At 42.7% G+C, this 25,190-nt stretch overlaps 1 protein-coding gene across 7 annotated transcripts in view; it reads right to left on the reverse strand.

Moving 5' to 3' along the window:
- ADCY1 (adenylate cyclase 1) overlaps window positions 1-25,190 on the reverse strand; it is a 747,796-nt gene that overhangs the window by 383,971 nt on the left and 338,635 nt on the right. For 5 of the 7 annotated variants that reach the window (XM_075586430.1, XM_075586431.1, XM_075586427.1 and 2 more), the window contains one exon: window positions 22,496-22,525. The exons of the other annotated variants lie outside the window; for them this stretch is intronic. In XM_075586430.1, the coding sequence (XP_075442545.1) occupies window positions 22,496-22,525 (30 nt within the window). The remainder of the gene's footprint in view (window positions 1-22,495; window positions 22,526-25,190) is intronic. 7 annotated transcript variants of the gene reach the window in all.

The following is a 25,190-nucleotide window of genomic DNA, read 5'->3' on the forward strand; positions in this document are numbered from 1 at the left end:
GCTGTATTTGAGGCACAATCAGAAATCTTGAAGAATAGATTCGTAGAGAGGAGGTATGACAGGACTAAATTGGAAGCAGACATTGAGAAAACAAGCCTTAGTCCAAAACTAAGCCACCTGTCACCAGCTATGAGGTCCTGTTCATTACGCAATATAATAGAGACTCCGAAAGAATTAAGATAATTATTCAGAAACACTGGCACCTAGTATTACAAGATCCTATACTATAAGGGCATGTGCCAGAACGCTGGAGGGTAATTTTCAGAAAGGCGGGGAATATCAAAAGCCAATTAGCATCCAGCGTCTTCAAGAAAAAAGATACTCAAACATCTTGCAATTGGCTCTCGGGCACCAAGGACTTCTACAAATGCAATACTTGCAGGGTTCCAGTGTAAAAATGCAGTTCAAATCAAACACCACTGGTGAAAGCTTTGAAATAAAGCATTTCATAAACTGAAACTACATATGTTGTGTACATGCTACAGTGCCCATGTGGGCTCCAGTGTGTGGGTTGCACCACCAAACTCCTGACTCACACTGTTTCCAAACATTTCTGTATATACAGTACCACGCAGGAGAAGGAGGATATTTAACAGACCACTTGACCACAGTACACGTTACTGAACCTGACGAAGCACTGGGAGGTGCGAAACGCATTGTTCTGGTAACGTGTACCTTTGTGACTCCTGCCGGCCTCCGTAGTGTTCCGTCAATACCACACTCCAGCCTTGCACACTGGACGCGGCTAGCAGAGGAATCTAAGTGAGACGCAGCCCGGAGCAGCCAGGAGCACCCACTCTTCTTTGTATACATGTGTGTTCTTTGTAGCACTTACATTTGATTTAATAAATACCCTGTTTTAATCGCATGATCTGGATATTTGTCATCCATACGGGCACTGTACCCCGAGGGTCCACCCATACAGAGGGACGGGACCGTCAGAAGTAGTGACAGATACCTTTTGGGGCACAGACTTACACAGGGCTGTGTGAGTCTTTTTTTTTGTATTTGTAGTTCCCTCAGCATTTAAGAGTGATGTGGCATGCATGTATGCTGTGTTGAGAGAGTGGCATAAGCTCTAGTACATTTGTGATAACTGTGGTAGGACTACCAGTTTTTGAGCTGTCTAAATTTATTTGCCAGTTCTCCCATTATACTAATGAGTATATCATTTTTGTTTTCTTCAACATTGCTTGCGCTCCCGTACTTCACCTACTAGGCCATATGGGGTGCCGGCCTCCGGTATCAATATCTGTGCCGAAAAAATGCTTATATGCATCTTGCAACCTTTTTAGCGCCAGCCTTTAGCCGTTTAACCATTTTAATGAAGCGTGATCGGCCACCAGTGTATAATGGATTCCCGACTCAATTGCCCCCTTCACTGCGAAGCACTCCTTTACAATCACGGAGTAGTATTTTTGGATCGGGATCAATTTCCTTCTCAGGGAAAGGACCGGGTATGCAAACCCCTCAAACTTTCTGATAGAACTTTCCCCAGTACTCTCTCTGATGCATCAGTCTGTATGAGAAAAGGTTTATTAAAATCTGGGCTTCTAAGGACGGGAAAATCTGAAAGACACCTTTTTACTGCCTAAAGGCTCTCTGGGACTTTCTAGACCATACCACTTGTGTAGGTGCACATTTTTTGCAAGGTTTGTTAGGGGTGCCATAATTTCAGAGTAATTACTGTGGGAATGAACCGCCGATAGTATCCTGCTTAGTTCAACAGAGAGCACACCTGCAGTTTTGTTCATGGGGTCAGAACTTCTTTCAGGGCAGCTCCCTTACTGGTTTGTGGCCTTACTTTATCACCTCCTATGACATAACCTAAGTATTTTGTTTTTTCCTTACCTAAGGCAAATTTCTTAGGGTCGGCTCTAAGCCCTACCTGAGGACAGCTTTTAGGCTGTTTAGATGTGCCCGACAGTGTTTACTGTAGATGACATGTCATCAAGGTAGGCTGCTGAATAACCCTATGAGGTCTCAGTAACATCCATAAGTCTCTGGAAAGTGGCTAGCATGCAGACCAAATGGCATCATCACGAATTGATATAACCCCATTGGAGTGGCGAAAGTGGTTTTGTACTTGTACTCCTCCTGTAAAGGTATGTGCCTGTATCCTTTTGTGAAGTCAAGTGTGGATATATACTCCGCCGTACCAAGGGCATCAATAAATTCATTCACTTTTGGCATTGGGAATGCATCAAACCTGGATACCGCATTTATCTTTGGGAGGTCAAAACAAAACCTTAACTTCCCATCGGGTTTAGGGGCCATGACTTTTGGATTACACCATTCACTGCATGATTCCTTAATCATGCCCAGGTTTAGCATTTCTTGTGCCTCCTTCTCTACAAGAGCCTTACAGCTTTCAGGCAACCTGCAAGGAAGAGATTGTACTTTTACACCAGGTTATGCGTCTATCACATGTGAAACCAATTTGTTTGCTTTGGGGAAAAAACATTCCTGAATTGGTTAAAATTCCTCTAACAAATCCCTTTTCTGTTCAGAGGTTAACTGGCGTCCAATAGGGAATTGATTCTCTCCAGAGGAGTATGAGGACCAAGATCATTTTCATCTTCCACCAGTTGGATTAACAGAGAATTCTGCACTTTTCAGGGTTTCATTAAATTGACATGGTACATTTTTGTACCCTTCCTGGACTCTGGTTGAGAGATCTCGTAATCCACGTCATCAGTGTGGCAGAGTACTTCAAATGTACCCTGTCATTTCACTAAAAGTTTGCGCTCAAAACTTGGTAATAGTACAGTAACATCACCTTGTCTGCAGGTTGAAACACCTTCATGCGAGCATTTTGGTTAGGTAGCCATGTCTGGTTTTGGCTACTAATCTACCCTGCTAGCATGTAAATCCTGATATCAGTGCAAGCAGTGTTAAGCCCAATCCAGGTTTTCCCCTGCAGTAGCAGCTCCCTTGAGTGACAGGCCTGTGCTCTGCCCAATCCAGGGCTCAGACCTCAGACCCTCCCCAATGGTACTTAAGGGTCTGCACATGTAAATGTAGTTAGTTGTCTCTCCCCTGAGAGAGACTGTCTCACGGAAGAGTGTGCGCAGGACTCTGGCAACTTTTCATCCCCTCTCTTAGCGAAGTGGGAGTGAAGACTATACTCCTCATCCTATCAGGGGGTGAGGGAAGAGTTAGGACTGGCTCTGGCGGCCACAAGCCCATGGGTTTAGTCCAGGGACCATCTGAAGGCTAGAGGCCAAGTGTATGCTGACTGTATGTTGTGAGTTGAAGAATAAAGTTGTTCCAGTTTATAAAATATACTCCTGTCTCTGAGTACAATCTATCAGGGGGAGTATCATAGAGTTCTCCTGCAAGGATTGTCTTCAACATTCCTGGAGCCTGCAAGAGATGGAGTTGCTAAACCACCGAGAGAAGGACTAAACATCACCCCAAAAGCCTGTCCTGTCGTCCCCATACCACCGGCAGAAAGCTCAGCATCCTGTGAACTAGCAGGTACCCAGCGCTACTGTAAGGAATCTGCTCTTGGCTATGTTTCTAGCCTTGCAGACCTCTGCAGGTTACAAAGTCTCCCTCTGGCAATCAATGGCACATGTGCTGCCTCTCATTGCAGCTTCAGCCCTGTGCTCCGTCATTGGAGGAATGCTCACACACCTCCCTTCTGTGATTTGCTCGCCGCCCTTTATATGCTGGGCTTTGGCACTGATTCAGTGCCGAGCATAATCCTTCTCTGGATGTTACTGTGTTCTGCCACAAGCCACCTGGCTTGCTTTCGTTTGTTTACTAACGTCTCTAGTTCTCATCTCTAGTTCCTGAGTATCCGGAGGCCTGCTGCTACTCTCCACGCAGAAGTCTGTCTTCCGTTGTTACCTGAGGCCTGCTGCTACTCTCCATGCAGAGGCCTGTGTTTCTGTGTTTCATGAGGTCTGCTGCTACTCTCCACGCAAAAGGCCTGTTTCGGACTCCTGTGCTGAAGCACTGGTTTTTCCCCGGCGCTGCCCGCGGTGTTCTTCGGCCAGCCGGCTGTCTCCTCCTACAGAGACCGGCGTCATGGGCCGAGTCCACTCCTCGCGCAGAGGTCACTCCCACACTCACACTCCTACGCTTGAAGCGGAGAGCTCCTGGCCACCCGTTGCCGAACTCCTGCCTGAATAACGATGATGCTACCTTCTCCAATCCTGACCCTGCTATGTACGACTACGAACTGCACAATCCGGATCCAACTACGTGTTCTCAGGTCGGTGATTATGTAACCCCACCTCAGCCCCATGGTCCGGTCCTGGTTTGTGGCGAGCACAAGCGTGGCAACTACACACCCTGTAATAGCTGGATCTCCCAGAGGGTAGGGGAAACACCGTTACATTTGGATGCACTGCTGAGATGCTCATCAGGACTGGTTTTTACTGCAAAGCAAACCAAAGAAAGAAAGTACGCTTTCAAGCTAAGTGCAGAGAAGGATGGGGGTCAGGTGTAGTTCCAATGGACTCTTGCCTATCAAAGTATGGGACCAACTTCCCCACCAGGGAACTGCAGCCTGCGCTGCCCTAATGAGGTAACCTGTTCTGGTTCATTGTCACCCTAAGGACTGTTATGTAGGATGCATGGAGGGGGTGTTTTGGTTGCCTGGGTCCCAGAAACCTCTGGAAAGGGACTATGGTAGCACGGTCAATGGGGTGGCATTAAGGTATTGAGGGTTAGTGTCCGAGGGAGGGGGATATTGAAAGTCAGGGTGACCAGAACCTACGTTTGAGGAACTACCACAATGCTATTAGCAGCTTGAGGCACAGGGAGCCACAGTGTACTTAGATTGAACTGTCAGCGAGTGCAGCATACTGGAGGGAGTTTTCTTCTAAGCTGGGGTACTTTCCCGCCACAGAAGAACTGCAGAGAGTGGTTTCCTACCAAAAAAGCAGTTTCCCGCCAAAATGTGAGGACTGCGTGGAAAGTTTGACAAGTTGCAAGCTTTTCTTTGCAAAAGTTGTGTAGGGCTTGATTCGAAGCTAAGCCACGCCCTGCAAATTGAGTGGCTAAGCGTGAAAGCAGGAGCCGCGCCCACCTACTGTCAGTGGCTCAGAGCAAAAGCCAAGACCACGCCATTTCTTATTGTGCCAGTGCTTCTCATTCCACCAGAGGGAGGAGGCACTAACCAATCCTAAGAAACTTTCACTAATGGTGGAGGAGATGGATGTGAGCTACCACACCCTCAGTTCCTCGTGGTGAAGCCAGCAGAGCAGAGCTTACGACCATTACTGTTGATCTTTACTATACCCTGCCATGAGTGGATGCAAAGTGACGCAGTACAAACTACTAGGAAGTAGTGGTGGTTGAAGTTAATAGAGAGAGCTACTTAAAATGCCTCTGCCACTGTTGCGACTTCCCCGGCAAAGATGCCAGCTTGACAGCCAAGTGCTTGAGGTGTGGAGCTCCATACCTAAAGCGGCACTGCCAGCTCCATCAAAACAGAAAGAAGAGGCGGCCTTCCACCAGAGAAGTGCGGTGTTAACTGCAACCGTGGGGATAGGCGCCCCAAAGGAATCGCGTGTCCCGGTTCCTGAACCTGCAAATAATGAAGATTTACCCGGGTAAAGGGACCGCAGGGAGGAGGTAACCGAGCCTCCGCTTGTGGTGCAGGAGCAGGCCCGCTTCCTGCCGATTGCCACCAGCGACAGCGAGGTGTCCTGTCCCTCTTCCCCTGGGGGCGAGTCCCAAGCAACATCCGAGGATGACAGCAGCAGACGGCGATCCGTGGTGATTCTCTGGCCGGCGCATCACTCCAGCTCATGACAGAGAGGATCACGTGACTGCCAGGATTCAGTGGAGCGGTGAGGATGAATCTTCTTCTTCCCAGGCTCCCGTGGAGGAATCCAGTAAGGAGGTACTGAATGGTACTCCTTCCCAACGTGGATGATGACATCTACACCAGTCCAGTGCAACCGGAGTCTGATGTTATCATCAAGCTGACAGCGGGGCATAGGAGGATGCTACCGTGTCTGCTCCGGTGAGTATCGCTCCACTAGACTTGTTGTTACTAAGACACCATGACCGTGCAAAGGGCCGAGGGTGTAAGGCCCCTATGGATCCTGAGAAACACCAGGTGCTGGCAGTGACCGGCCATGTTAGCCTATTACCTATTACCCTTGACCTACCTACACCTGTTGTCAGGCCTAAGACTGTTACTACCCAGGCCCAGGGCAACAAGAAAGTCCCTAAACCCTCTCAGGACTGGAGAGACTTGGTGGACTTTGAGGACTATTCAGATGGGGAATTGACGGCCGAGAGTGTGGTTTCCTTCGGAGAGAAATCAGACAAATCTGAGACATCTGGGGTAGCCTCTAGGATGGACACTGATTTTGACTTATCAGCAAGCTCTGTACCTATAGGGAAGATCTTATAGTGGTGTGACCCCATGTTCCAAGGTTTTGTCCCCTATATGAATAGGACCAGGTCCATGATAATCAAGGGGGACACCGTAGACCACTGGTGGGTAGAAAGTGAGTTCTCTTTAGAAGAGACCGCCGAGGCCATCAGGAAAAGAGCGGTAGATATTAAGTTACGTATAGTGAAACCTACCAATTTAACTATTCTTTATCAGGATACTCCCTCACACAAAATACTGTTCTGGGTACTATGGGGCCAGGCCAGCAGGCTTAAACTAACCAAGCTTAGCCAGGCTGACCATGCCATAGTCCAACGATACCGGCAGTCCCTTACATCCCCGAACTCATCATGCGGGAGATAGAGGAGCATAGGGAAGATTTGTTAAGGGATGCGGTGAGAGTACATGTCATCTAAGTGCAGTTACTCCCAATTCTGCACCGAGTATAGGGTGCTACCTCATGAAGGTGTGGAGTATAGGACAGGGTATCTTTATGGATCGGTTTGAGTATCGCCCTGAGTATGGTTTAAAAAGTGTGTACTCAGTTACGGTTCCCAATCATCAGGGCAGGCTAGTTAAGAAGCCTGACCCTAGGCATTATTATTGAAGGGGTAAAAGGTTCTCCATGTATGGGAGTTATCTGTAATGCCACAGTGTTATAAACTGTATGTATTGTAATATTATATTATGACAATTGTTATGCATTTGTTCCAGGTGTTCCAAGCTGAAAAATAGTACATCAAATTCAGGTTCCAAGTGGGGACATTGGATATTCCACCAGAGGGAGAGTGTAGGCATGTCTGGTTTTGGCTAATAATCTGCTCTGCCTAGCATGTAAATCCTAATATCAGTGCAGGCAGTGTTAGGCCCTATCTGGGTTTCCCCCTGCAGTTGCAGCTCCCTTGAGTGACAAGGGGGAGCAAGGCCTGCATTCTGCCCAATCATGGGCTAAGTTTTTGGACCCTCTCCCAGGGTACTTACGGGGCTGCACATGTAAATTTAGTTAGTTGTCTCTCCCCTGAGAGAGACTGTCTCAAGGAAGAGTGTGAATAGGACTCTGGCCACTTTTCATCCCCTCCCTTAGTGAAGTGGGAGTGAATACTATACCCCTCATCCTATCAGGGGGTGAGGGAAGAGTTAGGACCGTCTCTGGAGGACTCAAGCCCATGGGTTTAGTCCAGGGACCATCTGAAGGCTAGAGGTCAAGTATATGCTGACTGTATGTTGCGAGTTGAAGAATAAAGTTGGTCCAGTCTATAAAATATACTCCTGTCTCTGAGTTCAATCTATCAGGGGGAGTATCAGAGAGTTCTCCTGCAGGGATTGTCTTCAGCATTCCTGGAGCCTGCAATACATAGAGGCGCTGAACCACAGAGAGAAGGACTAAACATCACCCTAAAGGCCTGTCCTGTCTTCTCCATACCACCGGTGGAAAGCTCAGTATCCTGTGAACCAGCAGGTACCCAGGACTACACACCCTGTAATAGGCAGATCTTCCAGAGGGTGGGGGAAACACCGTTACTGTTATAATGTCTCATCTGACTTTTTTGGCCTAAGCTTCACCTTTGCAAAATGGCCAACCATGTGTCTAGGTGATTCCTAAGCTCTAAGACATATTGAAGGGTATTCTTAGAAGGGGACCGGTGTTCCTCCCAGGACTCCTTAAGGAGGTCATGATACCCCAGGGTTAATGGCCATAAAGGAGCTAAAATAGAGAGAAACCTGTGGAAGTCTGGGGAACCTCCCACACTGCAAACAGCAGAAAGGGGTGAAATTGATCCCAAGTTCTCTTTTCAGTATCTACAAACTTCCTTAACCTACTCTTTGGAGTTGGGTTAAACCTTTCCACCAATTCGTCAGTCTGTGGATGGTAGACCAATGTCTGAACTGACGACCACTAGTAAATTTATGATATGATATCCTGCATCAGTTTAGCCATACAATTTGTCCCTTGGTCTGTCAACATAACCTGGGGAAATCTGACAGCTCCAACAACTTGTTGGCTACCTGCTTAGTGGTTGCGGCACTCAGGGGGAAAGACTCATGGTACCTTGTTGCATAATCCACTCTCATCAGACTATACATGTGTCCCATCAGCGAGGGTTCTAGAGGTCCTACCAAGTCTACCCAATCCTCTCAAAGGGGTCTGAGACAAAGAGTAGAGGAACCAGAGGGACCGTTTTTGTCCCTTCTGACTGGTTAGCTGGCATTCAGGACATGCCGCATCTAATTTGGCAACATCTATATGCATCCCTGGCCAATAAACCGGGATGAAATACAGACCCTGGTTTTGCCTTTACCGAGGTGATCACCCCAAGTGACAGTATGGGCTAGGGTGAAGATAGCTTTAATAAACACCTTAGGAACCAAGACTTGTCTGGTGACTTCCCATGTTTGTGCATGCTTGTTCACCCTATACAGAATATCATTCAACAATTCAAAATGAGGGAACATACAGAACACCCTGGATTACTCAAAAGCCTTGTATTATCTACTGAATGTCTCTGAAAACCAGAACACCAACCACCGCTCCTTCTAATGGCAACATCAAAAATTTACAACTTGCAAACAACTACTCAAATTTCTAATTTATTTATCAGGTGATTTTGAACTTAACCAAGGCCCTCCCTTTTCAACTCAGTACCCCTGAGAATGCCACCTTCAAATTCCAAAAAGTCTATCTGTCGCCCATATAAATATCTGGAGCCTGCTGCCCAAACTGGATGAACTAAGGGCATGGTGTATTGTGCATAAACCCAAAGCCATCATTCTCACAGAAACACGGCTAACTCCAAAAAACCCTTGATCGCCATTCAGGGATACTCAATTTCTAAGAAAGACAGGTCAAAGAGAGGAGGAGGGGTGTTATTTTATATTGCAGACACCTTACAATTTACGCTGCTAAAACACCTCCCAGGCCCACCCATCCTAGTTGGCAAAATCTGCCTCCATTTTATTAAGTCCATTCTTAATGCTGGCATCTGCGGCCCCCTAAAGCCCCACTACAAGCCCTGACTGATATCACCCAGTTTCTTGGCTCCATTTCCTCTCTGAATGAGAAGAGTGAGCTGTTAGTTCTTGGGGATTTAAACAACAATTGGTTCAACCCTAAAAACAAGAAATCCAGATACAATACTCTGGCATCCTACCTGACATTTTCAGTGACCATGCAATAGTGTCCTGTAGAAAAAAGGCTTGTGGAAAGCGCAGATGTCACCGTATGTGAAGAAAAAATATATATATAGTGTAATATGTTCAACAGGAAAAACAACCAAAAGGATCACAAATGGGGACTCACAATTTCTCAAACTAATACCAGCAATATGTGTGTAATGTGGAAGACTTGCTCGATGAGAAGTACCAGGCTTCAACAGGACAGACCCTCTTAGTGCAACATTGCATGTTCACCATAAAATATATTTATAAAGCAATGAATATTGCACTCACATTTGGCACAATGTGTATAGACACATAAAATTATAGATGCGCAGCTTCTGTGTCACCATCAGCTCCACTCTCGAGGTCGCGTCACGTAACTTCCGGTTTGGCCCGTCGCGTTGAGTGAACAGCAGCAGCATAGGTGTGTCCCCAGAACCCCCTCTGAACCATCTTCATGATCGATCGCAAACCGGAAGTGACACGACGGGCCAAACCGGAAGTGACGTGACGCGACCTCGAGAGTGAAGCTGATGGTGACACAGAAGCTGTGCATCTATAATTTTATGTGTCTATGCACTTTGTGCCAAATGTGAGTGCAATATTCATTGCTTTATAAATATATTTTATGGTGAACATGCAATGTTGCACTAAGAGTGTCATCTCTTTTCATTGAGGGTCTGTCCTGTTGAAGCCTGGTACTTCTCATCGAGCAAGTCTTCCACATTACACACATATTGCTGGTATTATTTTGAGAAATTGTGAGTCCCCATTTGTGATCCTTTTGGTTGTTTTTCCTGTTGAACATATTACACTATATATATTTTTTTTCTTCACATACGGTGACATCTGCGCTTTCCACAAGCCTTTTTTCTACAATCAACATAAGGAGGAACTGGATCTTCTCCTTCAGGGTTAAGCTGCGAAGTTTACCGGTTTATTTAATTATATTCTGTAATATCCACATATATCACTTACTTGATTTATATAGCACTTTCTAAGTTTTATATTGTTGCACCTTTAATAGAAGCGCCTCACACTCCCTTTTTTGCAATAGTGTCCTGTGTAAGGAAAGTCAGACCACCCCAATAAATCCCTAAAGTTCTCCTCAGTAGAACATTTAGAAACTTGAACCACAACAGTTTCTGGCTGATTTTACCAGCTGCCCTTGGTACAGAATCAACTTAATTCCAGACATGGATTCTGCGCTCGACTATTTCCAATCCGAGCTCTTAAAACTCTGTGATACCCATGCTCCACTACGCAGAATAAAATAAGGGGGGGGCACCTTGCGTGGGTTACAACTGACCTTATAGCACTCTACCATCTTAGGGATGCCTTGTGGAAAAGTTACAAAGTAATTGGCACTACTAATAAAAACTACTTAAAAACTATAGATCCCTGCGGAATATGTGCACAAGGCAAACAAGACACGCAAAAACACAATATTACTCTGACAATCTTCAACACAAGACATCAAATCTAGCTAACTTCTGGAAGGTCGTCAACAATATATTCCAGCTTTCTAGCCATCAACAACCTTGTAACATCATTAAGGAGGATATTACTCTGTAAATCCCACTGACATTGCAAATGCATTTAATTAATACTTTGTGGGGTGTGCTACTAACTTATCAGTGAAACGCAACTCAAACCACAAACATGAATCTCATTCTGGGAGTACCCCTATAGCCCCACCCTCTCCCAACACTGCCCACAATTTTCAATTTGTCCCAGTATCCGAAGAGGAGATTACACAAGCGCTCCTCAAATTAAAACTAAGAAGCCAATGTGGACCTGACTTACTGCAATCTAAGTTCCTAAGAGGGTTGCTTCAAACGTATGATCAAAACACAACCTGGACTACAAACATGAACCTCATTCTGGAAGTACCCCTATAGCCCCACTCTCTCACAACACTGCCCCAAAAGTTCAATTTGTCTCAGTATCTGAAGAGGAGATTACACATGTGCTCCTCAAATTAAAACTAAACAGCCAATATGGACCTGACCTACTGCAATCACAGTTTTCTATGACTTGGTGCCCCAGCCATTGCCAAACTGCTTGCTTCTCTAATCAACTCTATTCTGTCTGCAGGCCATATCCCTAAGACCTGGGGAAACTGCCAGAGTTTTGCAAATCTTCAAAAGTGTGTACAAAAACACTGTCTCAAACTACAGGCCAATCTCTCTTCTCCCAATACTATCCAAAGTCATGGAAAAATGTGTTTACTCCCAATTAAGCGATTACTATACCAAGACAAATTTCTCTAACCAATACCAATCTGGCTTTCACCCCAAACACTCCATGGTAACTACAGTACCCTCCTAAAAGTTTGCAATGAGATCCAGTGTGGAATGGAACTGGAATAACTCACTGGTGCAATATTCCTAGATTTTGCAAAGGCTTTTGATACTGTTGATCAGGTTATAATGCTGAACAAACTCCAGTGCTCTGGAATAGGGAAACATGCTTTAAACTGGTTTAATTCCTACCTATCAGGTAAATCCCTACATGTGTCTTTCTTGGGCTCTAACTCCAACCCCTTGGATATCACCTGCAGGGTGTTCTGGGGCCCCGACTCTTTTCAGTGTTCATCAATGATCTTCCTACAGCTTGGAAGGGAGCTTCAATACACATGTATGTGGATGACACAATCTTATATGCACACAGCACTAGCCTCTCCAACCTTTGACACGTACAAGTACTTCAATCTGACTTTTTGACACTTGAAAATTGGATTTCCCAAAACAAACTGTTTCTAAACACTAACAAGACTGTAACAATTGTATTTGGGACCAAGGCTACATTTTTAAATGCTTCCAATGAATGAGCTCCAGATCAGAACCAACTCTAATACCATCCTAGTCCCCTTTACTGGTTTTAAATATTTGGGCATACTGTATGGTTTAACTCCCATTTAACATTTGGGTTGCACATTGATACACTGACATCCAAAACCTATGCCAAACTACAGTAGGCGTACTTTATAGGAACTCAACCTCTACTAAATTTAAATAATAATCATAATAGTTTATTAAGAAAACAAAAATGATAAAACAAAATAAGCGCTTTGAGAACCTAAAATGAGATTCTGTGCCCTATATAGCCATATAAATAGCTCTGTAGGGGTTGATGTTAATATATATATATATCCTGCACGGCCCTGAGGAAGGTCTCTCTGTGGGACCGAAACGTTGGCTTACGTGTATTTCATGTTGTGAATATAGATTTTTGGATTAACCCCGTGCGGTCTGCTGTCTCTTTACTGGTCTTTGGATTGGTTCGTATCATATATATATATATATATATATATATATATATATATATATATATATATATATATATATAATATTATGCCTCATGACTTAAAAATGTAGGGTACAAATGAGATAACAGGTTCAAGTTTTTCTTTATGGCCTGAATTGTTGATACTATTAGTGGTACAGTCTCTTTGGTGACAGGGCCTGATGATAGCAGAGTTTCGTTATTAGTTTCCACTAAGGCACGACAATACTTCGGTCGAGTTGACAAGCCTTTGGTTCGAACAAACTCAATGTTAATTATGTTTCCTGATGTACTGATGCAGCGGCCTTTATTCGAACACTTCACGCGTCACGTACATCGGAATCCCGATTTGAAACCGCGGGATGAATTCCAGCCTTCCCGCACTAAGATGCGAGCGCGGCGAGTGCAGAAAAACAAATTTTAGTGTTCTGGCTTTTAAAAACATGAAATTGACACAGTAGTACTGTATACATTACAATTCATCCATTTTATTGCAAACGAAGAAACAGAATCCATGAAATTCTAACAAAACATCTGCGATAAGCGCGGGTGCCTGGGGCAATTGGCCGCGTTCATGCTGCGTGTGGAACAGCAGAGAACTCAAAATTGGCGCCGTGATGTGTTCGAATAACGGCCGCTCCATCAGTATAGCCAGGAGACATGCTACACATTTATTGTTATTTTCCCAAAGAATGCAGCAATGTCATGCTCTAAGGCTTGGATGGCAATAATATTAATCTCCCAAATTGCTCCCATATTGAAGAAACCTTTTCGAGAATTGTGTGATAGCTGCTGGAAAAGTATGCAAAGGTTCCTCATTCAATTTAATCTGCTTTCAAAATGGATAGCGCTAGAGATTTTTTTTATAGAAAAATAGTCATCAAGACCCTTGTCATTTGTGTCAATTCTTGCATCTTAAATGTCAGTAATTACCTTTTAGAAAACAATTTATTTTATAATATGAAAAAAAAGAATCAATATTAATTATATTATATTATAAAATGGAGAGTAAAAACCCCATGCATAAAGATCATTACAAAATAAAAACTATATAGTATATGTGATTTCATATACAAAAACAAAAAAATGTTTTGTGAAAGATATTATAGATTATAGGCTAAAGCTGTTAAATTCTGGGCATTTTTTAATCCCTGCTCTCTGATTGGTTAAAATTCCAGGCATTATTCATTCACTTATCAGAGCAGCTCTCGGAAAGGGGAGTTAATTGGACAGGAGGCATCAGCTAGACAGTGACTCCTCTCCCTCCCTCCCTGCAGAGAGCTCCACGCAGGACAATGAAGAGGGAGAGTTTGTGTCTGTCTGCAGAGTATGTGTTTGTAGCTGCAGAGTTTGTGTGTGTGTGTTTAGCAGCAGAGTTTGTGTGTGTCTGTCTGCAGAGTTTGTGTGTTTGTAGCAGCAGAGTATCTTTATGTGTGTAGCTGCAGAGTTTGTCTGTCTGTCTGTCGGTAGAGTTTGTGAGTGTGTGTGTGTGTACGTGTGGGTGTGTAGAGCTGCAGAGTGTGTGTTTGTGTGTACAGAGGGGGACTAGAGTTTGTGTGTATTTCTAGAGTGGGGGGGAGGGGGCTTGCAGTATTTGTGTACAGATGGAGCCACCAGTATTCGACCACATCTCGGGAAAAACTTTGGGATTCCCATCAAAAACCCAGCGAGATGGGCCGCAGCAGAATTAATGACCCTTCGGGATTAACACAGCGGAGGTCTCTGCATTTGAATGGGACTCGCGCTATGTGAATCCTACCGGGTTCTACCTGTCTGTAAGAGATGCATAGTCAGAGATGGACTGAATCAGTCACTCTAACTGTGCGCTTCTAAAAGGCATTCATTGGGGTTTTATTTTATTTTAATAATATTACAGTATTGTAGCTGGAGGTATTCAGAGCTGTACGCCATTGATTTCAGGTCCGTGACCCCTTCTTCCTTAGTTACAGGCCCCGTTATAGGGTCCCGGTGGCCATGTTTAAATTCTTCCATGTCACGGCCCACGTGATTGAGGGGTTTAAACCAAGCAGAGGGATACCGGTACCCCATAACAGGGCCTGTAACTTGGGAACCAGGGGTCCCCAGACCTGAAATCAATGGGGTTCAGCTCAGAGACCCCTGCTACAATACTGTAATATTAAAATAAAAGCAACTTCATTACCTTAGCGGCTAACCACTAATGCAATGAAGGGTTTAAGGCAGACTACCGGGTTTGTTGTGAGCAGATGGGGTAAGTGAAGGGGGTAATTGCCCCAGGGTGGGTGGTTAGGCCTCTCGGGTGGGCAATGGGAGGGGTTAACACCTTCATTAATTTAGCAGTAATTTTAACAAATAGTAGATAAGTTTGTTTAATTAAGATTAAGATTTATTGTTCCTGCTTAGTAAATTTATGGAGTTCAAGGACTTAATGCACCTGGTAGATGCAGTTAATGCTGTGTGGTAAGTCAGTTTATTTTAGTGGGCTAACCATGCTTAATCCAGTCATATTATGCAGGAGATTAATTGCTTCTACAGTATGTTTAAGGACATATTTTATAGAGTCTCATAAAAAACACAGATACTTCATCCTATATTTGTACTTACAGTATATTGATCCAGAGGAAGGCAAACACAAAAAACTCAGTGAAATATCGTCTAAAGATATTTCATAAGGGGAAAAATAAATTCCTTCCTTACTCCAAATATTGGCATTCATATTACTCCCTGGATTAACATCCTTCCCATGTTTACTTATTTGGTATATCCCTGTATTCCTTTACTTTCTAAAAAAAAACCTTTTGTTGACAATATCCATTGAATCTGCCATCACAGTCTCCATGGGTAATTAATTCCACATTTGAACTGCCCTTACTGTAAAGAACCCTTTCCTTTGTTGCTGGTGAAATCTCCTTACTTCCAACCTTAAGGGATCACACTGTGTCATTTGTACTGCCCTTGGGATGAATAGTTGATGAATTTGTAATTCCCTGGTTATGATCTAGATCCCTTTTTAAATCTAGGCACTATATCTGCTTTACGCCAATCTTGTGGAACTGAGCCTGTGGAAATGGAGTCCTTGAATATTAAATGTCATGGTATGGCTATTACTGAGATTAACTCCTTGAGAACTCTTGGATGTATGCCATCGGGGCCAGGTGCCTTATTTACTTTACTTTTATCAAGCCGCTTATGAACTTCTTTCTCAGTTAACCAATTGCTCGTTAATATAGAGGTTGTGGCTACCTCCTGCAGAACTACTACAGCTTAACCCCATTATAGCGCGGTCCTTGGGGTCCACCCGAGACCACTGCGTTAGTAACGGGGTCGCGGAAAAACAAAATGGCCACCACAACATTTGTTTTTTTTTAAATGGCCGCCGCATCAGTGCTACCGCGTCCGCCGGAGGGAAAGGTGAGAACTCTCCCAGCATTCCCAGACCCGGTGGGGCAGCGGCAAATGCACAAATCTCTTACCTTGCATTTGGCAGCTCTGCTCCCGGTGTCTGTCAGTGTTCGGAATGCCCAGCATATCACTGCTGTGTTACGATCGCACTGCGCATGTGCATGGGATCGGGTTTCAAAGAAGAGACTGTGGCGTACCTGCTTTGTTTACATGAGCCATGTGCAATGCTCTCCACATCCAGACACATGCGCTGTTGATGGCTATGACGAAACACTACACAGACTGTATGGGCGGACAGTGTGTGTGTCAGTGTGTGTGTCAGTATGTGTCAGTGTGTGTTAGTATCATTGTGTGTGTCAGTGTGTGTGTGTGTGTGTGTGTAAGTGTGTTAGTGTCATTGTGTGTGTCAGTGTGTGTGTGTGTGTTTAAGTGTGTGTATGTGTGTTAGTGTAAGGGTGTGTTTGTGTGTGTAAGTGTGTTAGTGTCATTGTGTGTGTCAGTGTGTGTGTGTTTAAGTGTGTGTAAGTGTGTTAGTGTCATTGTGTGTGTCAGTGTGTGTGTGTGTGTGTTTAAGTGTGTGTAAGTGTGTTAGTGTCATTGTGTGTGTCAGTGTGTGTGTGTGTGTGTGTGTGTGTGTGTGTGTGTGTGTGTGTGTGTGTGTGTGTGTTTAAGTGTGTGTAAGTGTGTTAGTGTCATTGTGTGTGTCAGTGTGTGTGTCAGTGTGTGTGTGTGTGTGTGTGTGTGTGTGTGTGTGTGTGTGTGTGTGTGTGTGTGTGTGTGTGTGTGTGTGTGTGTGTGTGTGTGTGTGTGTGTGTGTGTGTGTGTGTAAGTGTGTTAGTGTCATTGTGTGTGTCAGTGTGTGTTTAAGTGTGTGTAAGTTTGTTAGTGTCATTGTGTGTGTGTGTTTAAGTGTGTGCAAGTGTGTTAGTGTAAGGGTGTGTTTAAGTCTGTGTCAGTGTGTGTGTGTTTAAGTGTGTGTAAGTGTGTTAGTGTCATTGTGTGTTTAAGTGTGTGTGTGTTTAAGTGTGTATAAGTGTGTTAGTGTCATTGTGTGTTTAAGTGTGTGTAAGTGTGTTAGTGTCATTGTGTGTGTCAGTGTGTGTGTTTGGGTGTGTGTAAGTGTGTTAGTGTCATTGTGTGTTTAAGTGTGTGTAAGTGTGTTAGTGTAAGGGTACGTGTCAGTGTCATTGTGTGTGTGTGTGTGTGTGTGTGTGTGTGTGTGTGTGTGTGTGTGTGTGTGTGTGTGTGTGTGTGTGTGTGTGTGTGTGTGTGTGTGTGTGTGTGTGTGTGTGTGTGTGTGTGTGTGTGTGTGTGTGTGTGTGACAGTGTGTCGGTGTGTGTTTAAAACCTCAGCAATAGAATAAAAAATACAGAAAATGCACAATTGTACAATATTAACACTTTTATTGATGCGTTCTACAATAAAGTACTGTATTTAAAACACCAATTATCATGTTGTTCATTTCTCATAAATACTGTAAATAAAATACTTAACGTTAAATAACTTTTTGCTCAACACACAAAAACACATACAGTTTCCACTGTAGATACAGCACATACTAAACTCGCAACTGCTTTTATACAGAACATGTAACATTCCAGTTACTGTACATTGCTGTTTGAACATTAACAATGGGGCTGTAATTCCTAATTAAAGTGAAAACAGTGAACATAATGCACTCTGTGTTCATGTAACAACTGTACAACAAAAAACATACAGTACTGTACGTAATAAAAACAGCTTGAGATTACACTTTAAAAAAAACTGTCGAGGGTTGTCTGTTTCAGTGCATCTCTTTTCTTCTTTTTGACGATTTCAATGATTCTTTTTAATTGCAAGATTGTAATTGAATCGATATTTTCTGTCTCTAGAAATGTAAGTCCTGTTTGTAATCCTACGAGCGCCTCTGTGATCTTTGGTGGCGGCTCTAGTTCCTCGTCCTCATTGTCTTCAGTAGTATCCAAATCAGTATTTTCACTGCTAAGGCTTTGAATGATTTCTGAGTCCGTCATATATTCATGAGTAGGACAGCTGCTGTCCCCATCAACCCAAGAGTCAATTGTAGCCCCGCTTTCCATATCAAGGAACGGTTCCAGTACTCGTTCTGCATTGGCCATTTCCTGTTCTGTGAGGCCTTCATTAACATAGTTTGCAAATAACAGATTGGCGGCAGTGACTTCTTCCTCCGTAAACCCCTCAAAGTCAGCATCGTCTTCACTGTCACTGGCGACTTCAACGTTAGCCGGTACCGGACGTGCACCTGTTATGTTTCGCCAACATTTCAAAATGCACATTTGTGTGACCGCTTCCCATGCTTCGCCACCAATATAAAAAACTTCTTTTAGATTAATTTTCTTTAAAAATGACGTAACTGAATCATCACTTGTGATTATTCGATGTATCAGCGTTTTCCGAAAGTTCATCTTAAAGGTTGCAATAATGCCTTGATCCAGTGGCTGTATTTTGGATGTCGTGTTCTTGGACAAGTAGCTGACCGTTATTTTTCCATCTCGGCTTATTAGGCTATCGGCCGGGGGATGTGAAGGGCAGTTATCAAGTAACAACAAAGCTTTTGTATTCAACCTTTGTTGCCGTAAGTTTTTACGAACCTCTGGTACAAACTGTTGATGAAACTACCTTTCGAAAATACTGGCAGTCTTCCGTGCATTTTTGCTAAAGTCATACGAAAAAGGCATAGTACCCATATTGACATGGTGGAAGCACCGCGATTTAATATAGGCAATACAAAGTGGCTTCAGTTTGTGATTTCCAGTTTGGTTCACACAAAAAAGTTCAGTCGCTCTGTCTTTCATTTGTTTAAATCCTTGTTTACGCTGTTCGTCATTCTTACAGGCCAGAGTGGTATTCGGTAGCATTTTGAAACACGGTCCGGTCTCATCGCAGTTATAAACCTGTTCTGCGGTATAGCCACCATCTTCAATTATCTTCTGAAGCTGGGCAGGGTACGAGCATGCAGCTTCATCGTCAGCTGACCGTATCTCTCCTGATATAGCGGTTTTCCTTATTCCATGTCGCCTTTTAAAGCGATCTAGCCATCCACTACTTGCCGCGAAGGAGGTTGAAGCATTGCCGTGAAGTTGGTTGTGAAACTTTTTGGCTTGCGTTTGCAGATGGGGTCCAGACAGAGGCGTGCCTTTCGGATCTTTCTTGGACAAACCACTGAAAAACAGCTTTATCCAACTGGCTGTCTTTAGGTTCACGCAAACGATTACGCTTCAGTCCATCGTCTGTTTCTTTGGATTTAACTGCATCACGAAGTTTCTCCTCCTCCTTTTTCCATCCGCGAACTGTAGACTCATTCAGTCCTAGGTCTCTAGCCACTTTGGTTTGCGTGACTCCAGATTTTATTCTGTCAAGCGCAGCAATTTTTTCTTGAACAGTAAACCTCTTACGTTTGGTTGAAGTTTCCGCTATTTCTACCTGCCAGGGGTCTTCAGTATGCCTTTTCCTAGTGTTGAAAACCTGAGGCTTTTAACAACTGATCTGGAGGGCTTAAGTACATTACCTGAGTACAGTATGTACAGTATTTTACTAGCTCTCAGACAGCACAGTGTGTTGTAGGATAACAATGACAGAGATAACCATGAGCAGAGGGGTCAGAGGTTTGTTTAGGTGTCACTTTATTACAATGTTTTATTCTATTTTACATACTTTTTGTTGTATTATATATGTTAGCACTTCATTTGTGTTGCTTATTATTCAATTTTTAATCCTTTTAATAAACTTTTATGTAATGTTTATGTTGAACATTTAGTTAGTCTCCATGGTTACTGGTGTTAAATGACCCCGCGGGGTCACGTTGGGTCATGTGACGTCACGTTGCCATGCCGTGACGTCACATGATCCCGCTGGGTCATTACACGCCGGAACCGCAGAGGAGCAGGCGGAAGAGGCAGCCCACATCTCACAAGCCGCACACACGGTGCACACGTGCACGGCGCACGCGCACGACGTACACACACAGTCGGCCATGGCGCGCACACACGGCCCTCAGCCCTCAGTCCCCACCGAGTGCAGCGAGTGCACAGAGCGCCCACAGAACACCGTGTGAACACCGTGTTTGAGAAGGGGGTTACTGTGAGTAGGGAGGGGGGTTACTGTTTGAGCAGGGAGGGGGGTTACTGTTTGAGTAGGGGGGATATTTTTAGCAGGAGGGTACTGTGCGCAGGGGGGGGATACTGTGAGAGAGGGGGGGTACTGTAAGCAGGGGGGGTACTGTGTAAGCAGGGGTGTACTTTGAGCAAGGGGGGGCTGTGAGCAGGGGAGGGGCTGTGAGCAGGGAGGGGGGATGTTTTGTCCCAATTTTGCCCAGCCACCCCAAAAAAATTTTTTTGAAATTAAAAAAAAAAAATAATTAAAAAAAAAAAATAATTAAAAAAAAACGGGAGCCACGTGAAAACCGCGTTATAACCGAATTCGCGTTATAACGGGTTGCGCTATAACGGGGTTCAGCTGTAGTACAATTGACTTTTCCATGGTAAATACAGAGGGAAAGAACTAAAAATGTGCCTGCCCATCTCACACTGAAAGGGTCCTATATTTTCTTTTCTTATTATTCTGGTATTAAGGTATTTAAATATTTTTTTAGGGTTAATCTTGCTTTCTATTGCAATTCTATTTTAATTATCCATTTTTGATAATGTCCTTGTCCTTTTGCAACTGTTGTTACATTCCTTTTAATTCTGATATGATGTCTCCGTCCCATCTGACTTTTAGAATCTAAATGCCTGTCTCCTCTTTTCCATTTCCTCCTCTACCTGTTTATTTAGCCAGATTAATCTAGACTTGTTTCTTTTATATTTACAGTATTACCCAAGGGTATAAGTGAGCTTTTCTAACAATGTTTTAAAGACTGCCCATTTATCTTCCACATTTTTCCCTCCAAAAACATCATCCCAATGTATTCCTTGTAGATTAGTCGTCAGTTTAATAAAATCTACCTTTACAAAGTTTAAAGTATTTGTTGAACCTAAATAATATGGTTTTTGATCAGTTATTTCAAATGAGACCATATTATGATCCCTGTCACCCAAATGTTTCCGGACTTGAATATTTGTTATTACTTCAACATTATTTGATATTACCAAATCCAGTATTGCCCATCCCCTGTTTGGTTCCTCAATAAATTGGGTCATGTAATTTTCTTTAAGCACCCCTAAAAACCTGTGTAGTCTCACAACAAAATACATTCTTGGTAGGTTGAGAGGTACACTTTCACAACTCATGTTTAATTAAAAAAATTAGACAAGTAACACATATTTAAAGTTCAATTTGCAAAAACAGTAAGAAAATATTTAAATAAGTAATATGTAATAATATATTGATACGTTTCAGGGGGACTAGCAATGCATTATAATGTGACTTTTTTTAGCCTACTTGTATAAGTAATGCTTTTGAGCATGTCATTGGATCTAGATTTACATTTACTTCATTGTCTACGGTATATGTATTTTAATGATCATCTGCACATCTGCAAACTAAAAACAGGCACTGAGAAAGGAACTTTTCATAGTAAAGCACTACTTTCACTAACAACATTCAGTACTTTATGTTTTCTTTTCCATTCACTGAATGCGCAAAGTCTGAATGCAAATTTGGTCAGACAGTAAAAATTCAATAAAATTAGAAACAAATTATATGAAGAAAATATGTTTGGTTTGTAAAATAATTATCTTTATTTGTGCCTTATAAAACACTAAGGGCCTTATTCTAGATGTGTACTGTATACATCAATGGAGCAGGTACAGCTGTTTTCAGACAAAAATCCCCACAAACTTAAATTGAGATTTTTATCAAATGGAAAAAGTGTTTGTTTAATTTAGATTTATTGTTGCTGCTTAGTAAATTTAAGGCATTTTAAGGAGTTCATTCACTTAGTTGCAGCAGTTAAGGCTGTGTGGTAAGTAACTTTATTTGAATTGGCTAACCATGTTTGATACAGTCAGTTTATGCAGGAGATTTATTGCTTCTATATTAATTCAAAATGGGGCCAGAAAAATACATAGTAGACAACTGATGCCACGTGTATTTTTCTTTTCTCCATATTAAACATCCTGAATATTTAAACATTAATCAGTGTATGGAAAAGCTATTATGAAGACATATGAACATGCATGGTCTATGAATAAAATGAAAACTCAAAAGGATAATTTCATGATATTGAAAAGCTACAGGGAAGTACAGTAACTACTGTATACTACATGCCACACATTAAGTCTAAGCAGAACTAACATACATAACTATTACAGAACATGGAATTTAATGAAACAATGGATTCAGGTACTGACACATTCAGGTCCAGAACGCGAGGCTTGAATCTGGATCAGGACACAAGTAGACATAAAAAAAGAAAATTAGTAATTATGAGCTATAAATAAATTCAAATGATATTACAGATGACCAAACAGTGGAACACATCCTGTACACAAGAACAACACTAATGGCAAATAGTGCTGTAACAATTTAAGAAAAGTTACATAAGAACAATTTCTGAAAGTCAATCAAACTTAAATGCAATTATAGTAGAAAGTTGGTAAATATTTGGCAACATAAGAAAGAAAAACATTATTCTGAGAGTTGAAATAAGGTTAGATTTTCTTACATACAGTATGATGGACATTGTTAGCCAAGGAAGCTTATGCTTTCTTTGATGGAACTTAAAGGTGAATAGAATGATGAAAACTGCCCCAGACTTTAATGCATTTAATTATAATACATGTGTCATGTAACTCTTGTTGATACCGAAATCACAAACTGATGCACACGAGGAAAAGGCCATGTTAAATGAATGCCAATGGACACAAGATGAAAATGATATTATATATATATATATATACACTGGCGACACACTTTATTCGAGCTTGGCTAGTCCCACGAATTCGGGTATACCCGGGTGTATTGAGGTTTGTGACTGTTTTCTGCCCGAGTGCATTGAGGTATTTTCCAAGCAGGGATTGAAGCATTTTATTCCCTCTGGCTGCAATACTGCACAGTATATAAATATATAATGCATTACAATTCAGGAATTTATGCCATCTGGTAGACACGCGAAGCATTGCAGCCTATTAAATCCTAATCATTATCATTTAACAGATCAGCCGCCCGTCAGCCAGGCATGAACCCAGGCTGGAAAGGCAAATGCAACGGAGCTTGTCAGAGGTGAGGAGTGGCGCATTCCAGGTATCTGCCAGGTACATACCGGGTATTTGCTCGAATAAAGTGTGTCGGTGCAGTATATATATATATATATATATATATATATATATATATATATATATATATTTACTGTGTCAATTTTACTCCAAAATTGCTTTAATACACCTTCCTCATATTTGTTCATCAGTTGATTAAATGGTTGCCCTCCTTCCCCAAGCTTACTATTTTTTATTTAAACTTCCTAATTGAAATAAAACAGATCTGCTCATTTATAAATCTAGTGCCCTTTTCTTCTCAAATACATACAGTAAAACCTTTAATTGACTACTTTTGAAAACTATAGTGGTCATTTAGTTATCAAAGTCTCCCAGATGCACAACTAGGTAAAGCTAGGACAAAGAAATAATTAAATACAGTAACAACAAATGTACTATATCAAAGAAAATATTTATTTGAAAACAGCAGTCTGTTTATGTTGTTAATCCAGTGCTGTTTCATCAGTTGCATCAGTTTTGTATTTAGAAGACTTTGATGGTTATTAAAGATACAGTATGAGAACTGGTTATCATTCAGTTTGTCAATTATTAAAACATTTGCAACTTACTAAAAAAAAGTTTGAAATATAACAAAAATTGCAAAAAGAATAAGCATTCTTAAAATTTTAGTTTTGAAAATTACTTAAAAAAATAAGTCACAATTGTCACGGGAGACAAGGTATTTACACCTTTATACCAGGATTATTTCACGGAGCAAAACAAGATAATGAAATAAATTGTAATTTATTCACTTAAAATAGGCAAACACACAATGTTAAACAATTTACAGTAAAAAGACACACTTACTTGGGGAATTGGGATTGAAAAACCTATAATTTCCTGGGTGTAGGGGCTTATCGCCAAGCTTACCCTAAAAAGTGTTAGAAATGAAACCACCATGCAGTTCCAACCGCCACAGCCCCCCTATCTCTCCACAGAGATGAGATTCACTTGCTGCTTAGAATCTGGAAAACTTTAAAATCTTGAGAGAAACTTAGAGAACTGCCAAATCTGAGATGTGTAAGGTTTTTTAAAACGTCTCAGTTCTTTTCCCAGAATTCTATCTCCCTTTCAGGAGCGTGAGGAATTTCCCTAGCAACCAATCTGAGACAAACCAGTAACAAAACCGGGGCTTCTTAAACATCTGACTGGACCCAGGGGCAGCTGAAATATGGCCTCTCTGCCCCTGCTTCCCTCTACGCCCCCCACAGTGAGAGACTCTGTCCAGTCTGGGTAGACCAAATGGACAGGCACATTGCATCCCTTTGATCTGAGGATGTGGATAATTGAATCACACCTTAAACATCCTCTGGGCCTTTCATCCCCAGATGTCCTGGCAGACCTCCTGGTACCACTGGGTAGCTCTGACCCTATCAGAACATTAGTTCTGGAAATCCCAGCTCAGTTCTGTGCACAAAGCATACACCGAGAAGGTCTGTCGGGACAGGTTCTGGGGACTAGGGTCTTCATTGCTGGAGTCGCGTTACTCTCTCCCTTGGAGGATTCACGGGACACTCTGGGGGTCTGAAACGGCAAAATGGCCTCCCAATAGTGTGGGCCGCACCCCAGAGAAGGCTTTCAACTTGTGGTATGGTTGGACCGGGGCCAGCTGACTTATTATCACATTCAGTTGCTGTAGGGCTCCTGCGAATATCTGAGCTACATCTGAACTGCGGGTACTGCGGTGGCTCTGTCTGGACCATCAATTGCCAGGTTCATTCTGGTTAGGGCTCCCTGGGGGAGGGACAGATGTGGGCACCTGACACTCTCTTGCGTTTGGGGTTGAAACTAC

Source organism: Ascaphus truei, chromosome 2 (genome assembly GCF_040206685.1).
Source record: "Ascaphus truei isolate aAscTru1 chromosome 2, aAscTru1.hap1, whole genome shotgun sequence".
Lineage (NCBI taxonomy): Eukaryota > Metazoa > Chordata > Amphibia > Anura > Ascaphidae > Ascaphus > Ascaphus truei.